Raw genomic sequence first — 15,282 nt, forward strand, 5'->3', positions numbered from 1 at the left:
ATTTTGACTGACATCTGAGATGAAGCATAAAGATCTCCACACTATTAACTTCTTAGGCTTGGTTTAGAAGCCATCCTATTAAAGAAAGACAAATGCATAAACCCACATGAGAAGGTTTAATTCAACTTTTAAAAAATGTTCATTGCTTGCTAAATACAGTGCAGGTGCTGTGGATACAAAATGGGAAAAAAAAAACATTTTCTGCCCTCTAGGAACTTGGATTTTACCTAGGAAATAACATTTAACAAATATATAAATACAATATAATTTAAGAAGGAGGGGAATTGGAAGGATGGGAAAAGGCACAGGAGAAAGAAACTGAGTAGGGAGCTAACTTGGTCATAGCTACTACACCTTTGGGAGATTATTTTGGTAGTTTTGCAGAAGATGGACTGAAAAAGGAGTCTGGATATATGAATGACTTGACCAAGCCAGCAGTCAATTTTAGATGTTTAGATGCAAGTGAAAGATCACATTTGAAATGGTAGCATGGTGCTGTGAAAAGAACCTTGGATTTGGAATCAGTGAGATTTCTGTTCTGATCCTGAGCAAGTCATTTAGCCAACTTTTCTGGGTCTGTTTGTAGAATGAAGGGGTTGGACTAAACCTCTAAGTTTTCATCAGAAGTCCACGATTTCATAACCAGATTATTTTATGATTACTGGATAGCAAACCATTAAAAGTGTCAGATGAGGAAAAATAGCTATTCACCAAGATCGTAGAAAATATGTATCTCCTAATAAATTGCCTACATAATTTTTGTGAGATTTTTTTTGGTACTTAATCTTATAATAACTTCACTTAAATTATTGTAGCTGGTAGGCATCATTGTGTGAAGATTGGATGGTATTTGGTTGTTAGAAATTCTTTGCCATTCCATTGGTGGCTGAGAATCTGTGGGCTAGGCACTCTTTGAATCTCCCTGACCTTCACCTTCCTTATTAAAAAATAAATAAATAAATTTGAAACATGTGCCCCAGAGTTCTTCACAGACATGCTTCAGGAAATTGAATGGCATTTTGAATGCCAGAGGGTTTTATTGGCATGCTAAGTCCGTGAAAGGCACCAGCACAAAGCCCAAGGGTTACCCACAGGGTTGCCCTTTATTAACAATGCTTTCCTGAACAGCTTGCTGAAGACCCTTGATACTTTGGCCTCAGAGAAGCATACCCCATTTGAAACTCAAATGATTATTTCAGCCACTCTGAAGAAGGTTAAATAATTGCCCATCTTTTAAAAATATTAATGGTTTATATTATTATAACATTCATTTAAAAATTTATTTTTCTTCTGAACTTAATGCATATCAATTAAAAAGAATATTTTATTTACCAAATAGAAGAAAAGAGGATAATAGATGAAACTGTGACTCTCTTTCTCTACAACTTGCTTTTTTCCCTTTTAAAAATTATATATTTAACATTTAAAATATGTACATCCTGTCTGTTTCCTTCTTACCTTCATTCTATTCTCTTTTGTGCATTTGAAAAAGGTTTCAATGATCTTTTTTTGATAACTCTGTCACTAGTTCCCCCTCCCACCAATCCATCTTTCTGTAAAAAAGCAAACAAAAACACCAGTCTTGTAACAAATAAGAATAATCAAGCAAAACAAATCTGCACAATTGCCAACATCATATTCGTTACTGAATATCTTCCCCACCTCCCTTCAAACCCTATACTTGTAACAATGATTAAAAAAGAAAAGAAAAAAATCAGTAAAATAAGCAACACTTTCACCCTGTGGGACAGTATATTCAATATTCCATACTCCCGTTATCCTCAAGATTTCTCTAGCAATGTTTGATCATCACAATCACACATTTCAATTTTGGAAAAAAGGTATCCTTAATTTCCTAGAGATAGATATAATGGGAATGGGAATTAGGCATCATATCATATCAATATGAATTTCCTTTCCCCACTCTAATCAATTTTAATAATTCAAAACAAATTCAATTTCCTTTATGTTGATGAAGTCATTATGTATATTGATTAGGGTTGTCAAAACCAATAGCAATAGGAAAAGAGGTTGAGTTGGTCATGTGTCAAGGGTGGATAACATCTTGTCACCGAAGTGTTAAGGATCTTCAGCAAGCTGTACAGGAAAGTATTATTAATGTAGTGCACGCCTGTGCGTAGCCTTGGGCCCTGTGCTTCCTTAGGCCAGTCAAAGTTCTCCATTGGTATTCTTCATGTAAGAGAAATCAAGGAAAACCTATATAACCTATAAAGTGGATATCCTACAGCAAAGCACTCCAATATCTTTGCCAAGAAAAGAAAACAAAAAAACAAACAAATAAATAGGGTCATGAGGAGTTGGACATGACTGAAACAACTGAACAATGACACCATACTTATCCTTCCTAATTTCAATGAAAACTGCATTGTTTTGGTGGATCAGTGAACTCACTGATGTGGATATTCCTTCCACCTATGTAAATCTCAAGATATATTCTCAACCTGTGTGATTCTTTTCTGTGTCTTTATTCAACTCCTCCAGGGGAAATTGACCCCTCTCAGAGTCTCTTTACTACCTCATTAGTAAAATGTGGGGATTGGTCTAGTTAACCCTTAAGGTTAAAGCTTGAAAATATGGGGTAACTTGAGACCTCAAGGAGATTGTTCTATTCAACTTGGGACCACTTAATACATTGTATTCCCTTGTTCAGTGGTCCTTGGATAAGAACCTTGTACAAAAGTATTCTGTTTCTAGGCAAGAATTTGTTGACCCTGAATAACCATAGGAATGAGCAGGCTCCTTCTCCAGGTAACGAACCTGTAGTCCATTCCATTCAATAAGACATAGAGTGACCTGAGCCATAAGGCATCCTTAGCTGATTAAGTGCCCACTGGGTCCTTATCAGAGAAAATAGATAACCTGGGATTAAATCATTGGGAGTCAACTAAATGATCAAATGTTGAAAAAGGGGCAGAGCTGCTTTATCATTAATGTTATCTCAGATAATGTGTCTGGTTACAGTGGTTTGTCATGTTTATCAAAACCAAATTCTATTAGAATCTTTTTTTTCCTTACTTCTTACACTTCTGTTGACATAAGATATAGATGTACCTTTCTTAATTTACATTCTGGTGATTTCTTATTCAGGAATGCACTTATGACCATAAATTGGACCACAGATTTAGAGCTCCTGATCTCTGAGTTCTTATTCCTACTCTATTATCCAATTATATCCTATCCTGTCTCTTTTGGGAAGGGAAGGGGAGGGAACTTGCAGGAACACTTGTGATTTCATTGATGTAGAGAACTTCTATGGAAACTTTCTCACTTGATGCAAATAGCCACATCCTTTGTAATTTACAGGTTTAGAGAGTTGCTTGGGGATCTTGAGGGGTTAAATGACTTACCCATATTCTTCCATGTGTCAGAGGCAGGACTTGAACCTAGCTCTTTCAAAATCCAAGATTGGTCCTCTATCCATCTTCCTATACTGGCTTGCTTTTCAAACCTCTTTTTGGTAAATTAAAAAAGAAACCCACCACCTTTGTGTTTTTAGAATAAGTGCAGATTATTAAAAAAGTATCCTTAATTTCCCAGAGATAGATATAATGGGAATGGGAATTAGGCATCATATCAATATAGACAATGGAATTTCCTTTCCCTACCTAACTTTTAGGGTCAAGGTAGAAGAAAGATATGAATCTGGTGATGTACAATGGGGCAGAAAAAAAGTGTTTGATATAAGTCATGGCTGGTTGGGACCTAAATATTTTTGGTGTTCTAGAATGTCAGCTCCTTGAGGACAATAACTGTTTCTTATTCTTATTATTAATATTGTCATTATTATTGTTAACTTCTTTAGTGCCTAGGCACTTAATTTTATTGAATCAAATTTAACTACTTAATTTTATTAAATACCCCAGGGAGAAACTAACAACTATATTCTTCTTTAACGTACAGTGATGATCACAGACTACTTGCCTCTATAAAACTAAAAGATTTCAAATGTCTTCTTGTTGTTGCTATAATTCTTCCTCTTTGTAGTCTTTTTTTGGGGGTGGGGATGGGCTAATATTATTCTCAATAGGCTGTTTCATTGCTTTTACTTAGCCATAATATTAAATAGAGAGAACTTTCCATTACTCGAAGGTTCTAGACGAATATAAAAGTTACTGGAAAATTTCATCCTCTCCCACACAGCTGTTGAACAACAATGCCTGTGGACACATGAGTTTGGCAGGCAGAATCAGAGTTATAGTGGTTCTCTGGGATGAAGGCATTGTGTAACTGTGAGAAGAAATGCTTAGCGTTGAATAGTAATAAACTATGGCAACAGCACTCTTAGCTACAAAGTTTGGAGTACAACACCCACTCTGCCATTACTCCCCAAACCTGCACCGACCTGAACACTTGCAGGTTGGGTACCCAAAGGGATGACTGATATCTCAATTAACCCTGTGTGTGTTTCCACATTCTATAATTCCAAAGTCCCCACTGGTGTGCTTTCCAATAACAATCAACCAATAGATTAAATAAGCTTTTAGCAAAGGCATTTACTAACAAACCATGAGAATAGGGGCAGCTAGGTGGTGCAGTAAGAGCGCCGGCCCTGGAATTGGGAGGACCTGGGATCAGTTCCAGCCTCCGATATTTAACACCCACACAAAAAAACTGGCCATGTAACCTTGGGCAAGTTACTTAATCCCAATTGCTTTCAAAAAATAAAAAAAAAACATGAGAATAGTTGGTTCAAAACATTCCCCTTCAAAACTCATGGCTCACTCTTGGAAAAATATACACAGTACCCATGAGAAAAATGGGCTCACATGTTGAGTATAATAGTAGTGAGACAGACATGTAGGGACCATGTCTAGCAAAAAAGGGGTAATTCATAACTCCTCGTACTGCTCAAAACGCCCTTCTTTCATCCCAACTCTCCTTGGACGAGGTTGCTCATAAAGGCTCTGAGGATCAGTTCTTTCCTTAAGTTAAAAACTGGCACTTCTTTCCATCTTAAGGAGTTATGCTCCTTGAAGCTGTCACCTTCCTGCAGAGACTCTCTGAATTTATTTGTTCTTTAGGTGTCTTTGTCAACCCTATAAAAAGTTTGGTTAAAGGAGACAGACAAATACTAATATAAAATTACAACATTAATTTGTTATTCCCTTAAGGCTAGCAGTACTTGTACAAAGAGTTAGGAGAGCTACATCCTAACTGATGGACAGACGAATCAGAAGACTTTTTATCCATCTTAGAACCATCCCAACTCTGGGTGACTGTGTCACACAATTTTATGGTCTCCATTTCTTACCATCTATATGTGATGAAGAAGTTCCTAGTTTGTAAATGCAAATTGACAACAAATGGAACAGGGTCTATTGACATTTTATGGTCTCAGGCTGCCTGTTTTTCTCCCTAGATAAGGAGGAATCCTGTCTACAGCCTTATTTGGTTTCTAGTGTCTTGCTGGCAAGGGAAAACAGTCTGTTTGATTAATTCAGACTTTGGCCAAAATATGATATTTAATGATTATCACTTTCAACTCCAAGTGTAGGCAATTTCCTTATTATCAGCCACTGCACTCTGAGGATACTTCAGATGCCTCCTTGAAGGCCTTCCAGGCTTTTTAGATCTTTTAGAACTCAAACTTATTTCTTGTCCTAGATAGAGATAGAGATGTGTGTGTGTGTGTGTGCGCGCGCATAGATACATGCATTTTCTCTAATTGTTCCCCATGCCCAGAATGCTCTGCCTCCTCAACTGGTGACGTCTCTGGCTTCTTTTGAGTCCCAACTAAAATCTTACTTTCTATAGGAAATCTACCCCAACTGTTCTTAATGCCAGTGCTTTCTTACTTTTAATTATTTGCTATTTATATTTGTTTGCAGGTTTCTCCCCCATTAGATTGGAAGCTCTTTGAGTCACTTTTGATATCCTGACACAGTGTAGGCACTTAATAAATGTTTATTAATTGATTGATATATTAGCATGCATATTCACCTAAGATCAGGAAAGAATAAGTACAAAGAGACAGAAGCAGCAGTGGCTGGGTAGGGAAATGGAGCCAACTGCCCCTCACTCCTGACTTTATGTAGGCAGTTCAGAATAGTCCTGCCTCGCTGACTTACCCAAAAGGAAAAGAGGGAGTCACAGGTATGTGATGCACCTCTTTTATACATCACCATATTGTGTAATAGATAGAGAGCCAGCCTTGGAGCCAGGAAAACCTGGATTTAGGTGGTTCCTCTGGCACATATTGGTTATGTGACTGAACAAATTACTTAAATTCTCACAGTTCTTGGGTGCTCTCTAAGACTAGAAGTTTAAGATAAGATACTGACTTGTTTTGGTAGAGGGAGTTTGCTATACCAGTGAAATCACCGGTTTAACTCCTATCTGTAAATGATTCATCAGCCAGTTACGGAATTCTTCATTTTCCCACAGTATTGAATCCTTTGGTGATAAGTCATAGATAGTTAGCAGTAGGCTCATACAAGTTCCACAAAGTGGAATAGAACCAGGCAGGGGATATCTGCACAATCAATTTTAAGGGTTAGTTGCCAAATATTATCTCCAGTCACACCTATGAACAGGGCGAGAGTGTTGGCTTTAGAGTCAGAGAACACATGTGATATTTTGAGCTAAAATGCTATAACTTTGTCTTGGGGTGGTGAGAAAAACGAGAATTTCTTTTGATTCCTTTTTTTCCTCTTTCTATAGGCCAGTTTGGATCATCAGTTGCCTCTTACTTTCACTTTTTGCGGTGGATGTATGGAGTGAATATGGTTCTCTTTGTACTGACATTTAGCCTTATCATGTTACCTGAGGTGAGACTATGTAATTTGGAAATCACATTTAAGTAAGTTTCTCACTAGACCAAGAACACTCACAAGGACATTTTTTTTTTATCCTTAAGAATGAAATGATTGCCAGGTGATGTAGAGATGTCAAAATGCTACCCTTGTGGGGGTACTCTGATGCCTTTGGGCATTTGCATGAGTTTGCCTTAGGGATCTACTTACTAATGACTTCAAGAATATATTTTTCTGATTTTTGAAAGGAAGAGTGGTTTATTGTGTTATCTTTTTCTTAGAGAAAATACATCTAAGCAATCAGACACACAGAAGGTGGGATTGGGGGGAAGTCATCCTTAAGCTGAGCACAAGTCTAGAAGTAGGGGGTGGGAAGGAGACAGAGTGAGGAGGAAGGTAGATAGCTGGGCTAATGTGAGGATGGAGGCAGGGCAGGTGCAGAGTATGAGATGAAACACAGTGCCTGCATAAAATTAACCAGAACTATATGTCCAATGATTATATAAAGATGAATGACTCACTTTATAGGAAAATAAAAGTGACAGTATATGATAATTTTCAAAAGACTTTGCTCAGAAATATAAATATTTCCTCAACTTAAATTGACAAATATTTATTGAATGCCCATGGTCTATAATAAATTGCTATATCTCTAAATGATGGAACATATTACACCCCATTTCCCATAGCCAGGGATCATTGTTTAGTTGTGTAAACTCATTTGGGTAAAAATAATGTCTTACATTGCAATAATGGCTTTAACTTTACAGAGCACTTTCATGCTGATGATATCATTTAATCCTAATCATAATCTTCAAAAGGAAGATGCGGGGATGGCTAGGTGGCTCAGTGAGTAAAGGGCCAGCCCCAGAGTCAGGAGGACCTGAGTTCAGTTCCGGCCTCAGACACTAAACACCCACACAAAAAAAACTAGCCGTGTAACCTTGGGCAAGTTATTTAACCCCAATTGCCCTCCAAAAGGCAAAAAAAAAGTAAGGTAGGTGTTATCTATTTAACAAATGAAGAAATGAAATCACTGGGAGGATAATGGACTTGCCCTCAAGAAGTTTATATTTGGCCAGGTGAGAAAGCTATGGTAAAATAATCTAGGCAGCAGGTAAGAAGTGGAACTAGGGTGGTGGTTAAGTGATAAGAAGTATGTACATACACACACACACACACACACACACACACACACACACACAAACAAAATCCTGTGAAATGACAAGACTTGACAACAGATTGGATAGGTGAGGTGAGTCCAAGGGAGGAGTGAAGGACAACATGGAGATTGGAGGATGGTGGTACCTCCATAAAGAAGACATTTCAGAAAAGCTAAGAGCCATATGATCATAAATGTAAAGCTGGAAAGAAATTTAGACACCATTGAGTCCAACCTCCTCATCTGACAGATAAGGAAACTGAATACTAGAGAGATCAAAGAACTACACATGAGGATATAATTCTTGACTTCTATTTTAGCCATGTTGAGTTTGAGATGTCTATAGGACATGTAGTTTGAAATGGATTTGTAGGATTTTATCTCAGCAGGGAAAGTAGGACTGGCTATATGTCTGGAAATCATCTTTATAGAGATGATAACTAAGCTCTTGGGAGTGGATGAGGTCATCAAAGGAGAGGATAGAAAGAGAGAAGAGAAAGAAGAGGGTCCAGGCCAGAACTTCAGTGGCCATCCTTATCTTGGGAAAGTAAGAACTATGAGGATTCAGCAAAGATGACTGAAGGAGTAGTTAAACAGGTAGGAAGATAACCCAGAGAGGAGAGAATATCCTTAAGTTGACTAATAGTGTCTGCTGTCCCAGAGAGTTTACAAAGAATGAAAATTTAGAAAATTGCCATGAAATTTGGCAATTAAGAGATTGTTGACACATTTGGAGAGAACAGTTTCATTTGCATAATGGGCACAGAAGTCAGTACATTTGGGTTTAGAAGACTGAGAAGAAAAGTGGAGACAATCAGTATATAGATGACTTTTTTCAAGGAATTTAGGGAAAGGAAAGAGAGATATGAACTAATAGCTAGCTAGTAATAGCTAGTTAGCTAGTGCAGAATGAAATTTGTAGTGGGCCAAATTAGCATAGTTTTGTGATTTCTTCCAGTTCCATTCAGCAATACATGAATAGGAGCAAAAAAGGCAGATGAAAGTAGTAATTCGGGTTTGGACATATCATGACTTATCATGATAAAAAGTAAGAAAAGAAGGAAGGAAGGAAGAAGGAGGGATTTATTAAGTGCCAACTATGTTCCAGGCACTGTGTTAAGCATTTTACAAGTATTATCTCATTTGATCCTCATGACAACCCTATAAATTAGGTGCTATTTCTATCCATCTTTTAAGTCAAAGAAACTAGGGCAGATAGAAGTTAAGTGACTTGCCTACGGTCATAGCTAGAGGCCATGTTTGAACTCAAGCCTTCCTGACTTCAGGCCAGGTGTGCCACCTGCCTGTTTCTGTAATCTTCAATAGGCCTGGGGTATAAGGGATTAGAATAGAAGACAGTATAAAATTCATCTGGCTTAAGAAAGGATCTTTAGGAAGGTAGCAGGGAATTATCAATGCGGTGGTCATGGTCTGAGAAAGTGTTAGGGGTTTGAAGGGATTTGGGGCTTGCAGTGAGAATCATGAAGATGGTGAGAGATTTAAAAACAGAGAAGGATAGAACAATAAAAAATTGTGATCAGATAAAGAAATTTCAGAGTACATGAATATGGAGGTGAAATATTTGTGGAAGATGGCAATATCACGGAGAAGATCATCTCTATATGTAGCTGAGGTAGAATGGAGGAGTAGGTCATAGGAATTGAGTAGACTAAGCAGTTAGAAAGTTAAGATACTCAAGGGGACATCGATGTTGAAGTCCTCTAGAATGAAGATGGGAGTTGGGAAAAGACAAAGATAGTCAGACACTAAACTTTTGAAAAAGGAAGGAGAACATCCTGAACATTAGTAGATAATGGCCACCAGGATCTGTATTGGATGATGAATTTGTACAAGGTGAACCTCAAAAGAAAGGGCTGCTGAGTGATGATAGTAGAGGGAGAGTCTGGAAGTGGCAATGAGGAGCAAGAAATATTCCAGTTTCACTAACATGACCAGTGAATGGGGCATGTTAGAAAAAGTATAGCCAGTGCTGAAAATGGTGGTCAGGGAAGCAGTTTCATCAGTAGGGAATCAGTCTCAGTGAATGCCAGAAAGTAGATGGAAGGAATGAGAAAGGAAAATGTTTTAGATTCAAGGACATTCATTAGTTATGAGGCAGCTGTTCCAAAGGGTCAGTCACATCTAGAGGGGGCTCTGAGGCTATATATATTATATATATATAATATTTATAAAGCACATTACAAACCTTAAAGCACTATTATAAATACTAGCTATTATTATTCATATTCCAGACTCTACCACTTATGGTATGACCTTTGACATTTACTTTTCCTCTCTGGACCTCAATTTCCTCATCTGTAAAATGAAAGGCTAAATGACCACTATAGTTAGTTCCTGTTCTAAATCTATGACTGTTTATGATCTCACTTTCTCCTATTGTAGTAGTTCAGCATCTCCCTGGAAAAAAGGCTCTTAATTTTTGTTGTGTGTCCTTCTCTCTGAGGGAGTCTGATGAGGCCTTCTTAAAACTATGTTTTTAAATGCATAAAATAATAGAATTACAAAAGAAACTAGTTATATTGAATTATAGTTCTCAAAATAATTTTTAAACTAATTTCATGGGCTCCTGGTTAAGAACTGCTACCCTAAAGTATGATATAAATTAAATGAACTTTGCAGTTATTTTGAAAACATAGTATACTACATTATCAGAAAGCAGAGTCATTTCTGAAAGCCTTAAAAATTAGAAACTGACTCTCCATTAAAAATATTGCTATCGGGGCGGCCAGGTAGCACAGCGAGTAAGAGCATCAGCTCCAGTGTCGGGATGGCCTGGGGATCGAATCCAGGGCTGAGACATTTAGCACCCACCCAGAAACACCTGGCCCTGTAACCTCGAGCAAGTTACTTAAGCCCAATTGCTTAGGGGCGGCCAGGTGGCTCAGTGAGTAAGAGCACTGGCTCCAGTGTCAGGATGACCTGGGGATCCAATCTGGGCTCAGACACTTAGCACCACACCCAGGGATAACTGGCCACGTAGCCTTGAGCAAGTTGCTTAACCCCGATTGCTTTAAAAAAAAAATTGCAATAATGTAAATTATTCTTTTTAGTACTTCAAACAGAATAAGCACTTAACAAGTGGTTTTTCAAATAAATGAAAGAATATACCTTGAAAAAATAAATGAAGGTTGTCTATGTATCTTATGCCATGTCTCTGATCACTAACTATTGTTTCAAATTCTGTCTATATAGGCATTATGGGGTTTGCCATATGGAAGTTTACCTAGAAAAACAGTCCCAAGAGCGGAAGAAGCAACTGCCCAGAACTTTGGTGTATTATATGACTTCAATGTAAGTGTCTTTCCAGAGAACTAAGGTCCAGAATGAATTCAGACCTTTGGGGCTCCCGGGACATGGTTTCCAGAATGTACTCAACATTTTGGAAGCAAAAGTCTCATTCCACTATATTGGAAATGGGTAACAATCTATTGGAAATCCAATCTCATTTTGAGGATTTTCTTAGCTATGGTGAAGTAATTTCAAATTTAACCAGCTATTAGAGCAATTTTTTTTAAAGCAAAGCTATGGTTGAAACTTGAGGGAATAGATAGTAAAGTACACAATGAACTTGGAACTCATACTTGGAGTTCAAAGAACACAAGCAACTATTCATACCCTTCTAGATTGTAAACTCCTTGAGGGCATGGATCAATCATCCCTTATCTTCTGTGGCTTACCATAGGCACCTAAATGTCTCCTGTTTTTAAAATCAACAAAGTGAATAAGAGCCATTCCGATTTATTTTGATTTTCCCTGAGAGTTTACAAATGTGCTTTTTTTGGCTAGGATGGCTGAAGTTTTGCTGCTTGTCTAGTAGAGTCAAAACTTTCAGATTTAAAAAAAGAACCACCCTTCCTTCCTCAATGTACGGACTTCAAAAGTTCTTTGTCCTCTCTGGACAATAATAGTACTTGTTGATGATAGGAATATTTTAATTATTCCACTGGATTATGTCTACTTACTGAGAATATTTCATGAACTGGACTTAAATCTTTGGCAATGCAACAGGATCCATGTTTTATTTCAAAATTACATTTAGAGCAGAGCTGCTTGAAGTATTGTAAAGCATTGTGGGGTGAGGTCTGGTCATCTCATGGAATCCTTGGAAGGCAGCTTAAAGAAAGTAGACAATAAGGGGCATCTAGGTGGCGCAGTGAGTAGAGAGTCGGCCCCACGTCAGGAGGACCCGAGTTCGGTTCCAGCCTCAGACAATTAACACCCACACAAAAATACTAGCCATGTAACCTTGGGCAAGTTATTTAGCCCCAATTGCCCTCCAAAAAGCAAAAAGAAAAAGTAGACAATAAAGGGACAGGTCTTGGGGCGGCTAGGTGACACAGCGGATAGAGCACCCGCCCTGAAGTCAGGAGGACCTGAGTTAAAATTCAGCCTCAGACACTTAACACAAAAACTAGCCATGTGGGCAAGTCACTTAACCCCAATTTCCCTCCAAAAAGCCGAAAAAAAAGGGGGGGCAGGTCTTATATAGAATGGAAAGTGAAGAAAGGAAGAAGAAAAGAGTACTTATGTGGAGAACTGTTCATATGTTTAACTTGGCTGCCATGTCTTTTTTTTTCAACATATACTGTCTTTCCCCACTAGGTTATCAACTCATCAGTGGCCGAAAGTCATATCTTCTAGTTCTTCTGTATATCACACAATGTGAAATACAATCTAATATACTTTAGTAAGGTCTCAATAAATTTTGTTGACTGACTTTTTGAATTAAGGAGAGGAATATAGATTTGGAACCAGAATGGAACTCAGAGGACTTCCTCATAGAAGTTTTTAGTGATTGTTTTTTTGGTGTTTTGTTTTGTTTTTTTGAGAGGGGAAGGCAGGGAAATTGGGGTCAAGTGACTTGCCCAAGGTCACACAACTAGTAAGTGTTAAATGTCTGAGGCTGGATTTGAACTCAGGTCCTCCTCACTCCAGGGCTGGTGCTCTATTCACTATATCATCTAGCTGCCCCAGTTTTTTGTGATTTCCATGAGTCTGGTAAATGCTATAGTGGATAGAATCCTAGAGTTGGACTCAGGAAAGTTAAAATCTTTCCTCAGAGACTTTGTAACTACATGACCTTAAAGTTGATTAACCTCTCTCCACCTCACCTCATCTGCAAAATGGGGATGACAGCAACAACAGGCTTATTAGGATCAAATGAGATAATATGTGTAAAGAGTCTTGAAAACTGTCAAACAATATGTAAATATTTATTACTTTTATTATTACCTATATAGTAAGTGACAAAGTTGGGATTTAAACCTAAGGCTTTTCTCTTTGATAATCTTCTAAAAGTCAAATAATGCCCAACAGAAGAGCCTATTGACTCTGGAAGACAGAAGATAGTAGCAGACTAATTTGAGCAGTGATATAAGCATACGTTTAAAGAGAGTTTCCTAGTTTCTGAGAGGAGAAAATCATCAATCAGAGGGATAATTAGGGCAGGGTGATCAGAGCTTAATCCCATGTCAATGACATTTAGAGTGTGCTGATGATACTTGTTCAGGATAGGAAACATTGCTTTTTGTTTTTGTTTTTAATGTGCTTAACAGATAGTTAGCAAGAATGTGTTAAAAATAGGAAGCCGACTTTTGGCCTGAAAACTCCTCCCCAGTCTGATGTGGCTTATTCCACCTACTTATTCAACCTTGATTTTATTTCATTTTAAAAGTTAATTTTAGGGCATGTTTCATTCTGCTTTCCCTGGGGCTGTTTTGTGATGCTTTCCTTGGGCACTGAAATTTCTAGTGATAGTTCTGATTGAGGTATAGAATAAGCACAATAACCTTATGGGTCCACTATTTCCAAGCAGGGCAGGAAGTACTCTACCACCCACACAAGGTGGACCTTCCTTTTTTTTTTTAATCTTGTTTCTCCTCTTTGTCACATTTTCATCTCCTTTCACTTTCCCCTTCTTTCGTTTTCCTTTTTTCCCCCATGCCAATTCTGTATACCTGTGCATATTGCTTGAGCCCACTTGGACTCTTAGAGCTGAAGAGGTTGACATTGTCTGAGAGAGAACCCTAGAGAAGGGGGAATTCATTCATAAGAGCATAGGATATTAAGAAGTCCATGAAAATGTGACAGAGAAAGGTGAAATGGGAGTAGGGTCCCCCTGTCACCCATAAGGGGAGTATATTAAAAATAAAAAGCCAGGACAGCCAGGTAGCACAGCAAGTAAGAGCACTGGCTCCAGTGTCGGGATGACCTGGGGATCAAATCCGGGCTCAGACACTTAGCACCCACCCAGAAACACCTGGCCGTGTAACCTTGAGCAAGTTACTTAACCCCAATTGCTTATGGGCGGCCAGGTGGCTCAGTGAGTAAGAGCACTGGCTCCAGTGTTGGGATGACCTGGGGATTGAATCCGGGCTCAGACACTTAGCACCCACCCAGAAACACCTGGCCGTGTAACCTTGAGCAAGTTACTTAACCCCAATTGCTTAAAAAAAAGCCAGAAACCTTTTTGTAGGACGACATCATTGGTAAAAAGACTACACCTCCAATGTCCTTCTTATTTTTAAATTTCAAAACCAAACCCACAGAGACAGATATGCACAGAAATTTACAAATGTGCATAGAAACACACACATTCACATGCACACACATATGTATGCCCTTACCTGGGCATTGATATTCAAATTTGGGGAAAGATTCAGCATTCAAATGTGAAAATGCTTGACAAGACCTCTGTCACATTTCATCTCTCCTTAGTGTTTTAGGAGGAAACAAAAAATCAAGGCATTGATTTCCACATTTAATCTGGTAGTAGGATGTAGTGTAATTTGTACTTAGGTTCTATTTCTATATCATAGCTATTATGATGTCCCTCATGTCTGGCATGAAACCTTACATGTAGTAGGTGCTTAATAATTGCATGTCGAATTATCTGAGTAGTAAACTCTGAGGATGTTGGCCACACGAAGGGGGGAATTTACATCTCTCATATTACAGCGGCACATCATCTGTGTTGGAAGATTTTTGCTGTTGTTTTTTAAATCATCCTGAATTGTTATCAAGCTTTATCTCTCTCTTTACATACTTAGACAGTTGATTCTTTGAACCCAAGGGTGGGACCTTATACCTAACCCTACGATTGCTTTTTGATCCCCGATGACATGCCACTTTGCCAGGAAGCTCAGCAGCGGATACTCACCTACAGAACTCTCAGAGTAAATCAGTGACCGCTTTCTTTATCATTTGTCAGAATCCATCAGCATGATCTCTCTTTCGAAGAACTCTGAATCTGTTCTCTGCGGCAGCAGCAATCAGCTACTTGGGGGTTGATAGACAGGTATCCTCACAACCTAATATAGAAGAAAA

General features: G+C 38.3%; 1 protein-coding gene across 1 annotated transcript in view; it reads left to right on the forward strand.

The window, feature by feature from the left end:
- Positions 1–15,282, forward strand: part of TMC1 (transmembrane channel like 1) — a 151,415-nt gene that overhangs the window by 59,013 nt on the left and 77,120 nt on the right. The window contains exons 7-8 of the mRNA XM_069087161.1: positions 6,682–6,788; positions 11,149–11,247. Coding sequence (XP_068943262.1) covers positions 6,682–6,788; positions 11,149–11,247 — 206 coding nt within the window. The remainder of the gene's footprint in view (positions 1–6,681; positions 6,789–11,148; positions 11,248–15,282) is intronic.

This window comes from Petaurus breviceps, unplaced genomic scaffold, assembly GCF_028583685.1.
Source record: "Petaurus breviceps papuanus isolate PSGF00001 unplaced genomic scaffold, PetGlider_PUasm1.0 118, whole genome shotgun sequence".
Lineage (NCBI taxonomy): Eukaryota > Metazoa > Chordata > Mammalia > Diprotodontia > Petauridae > Petaurus > Petaurus breviceps.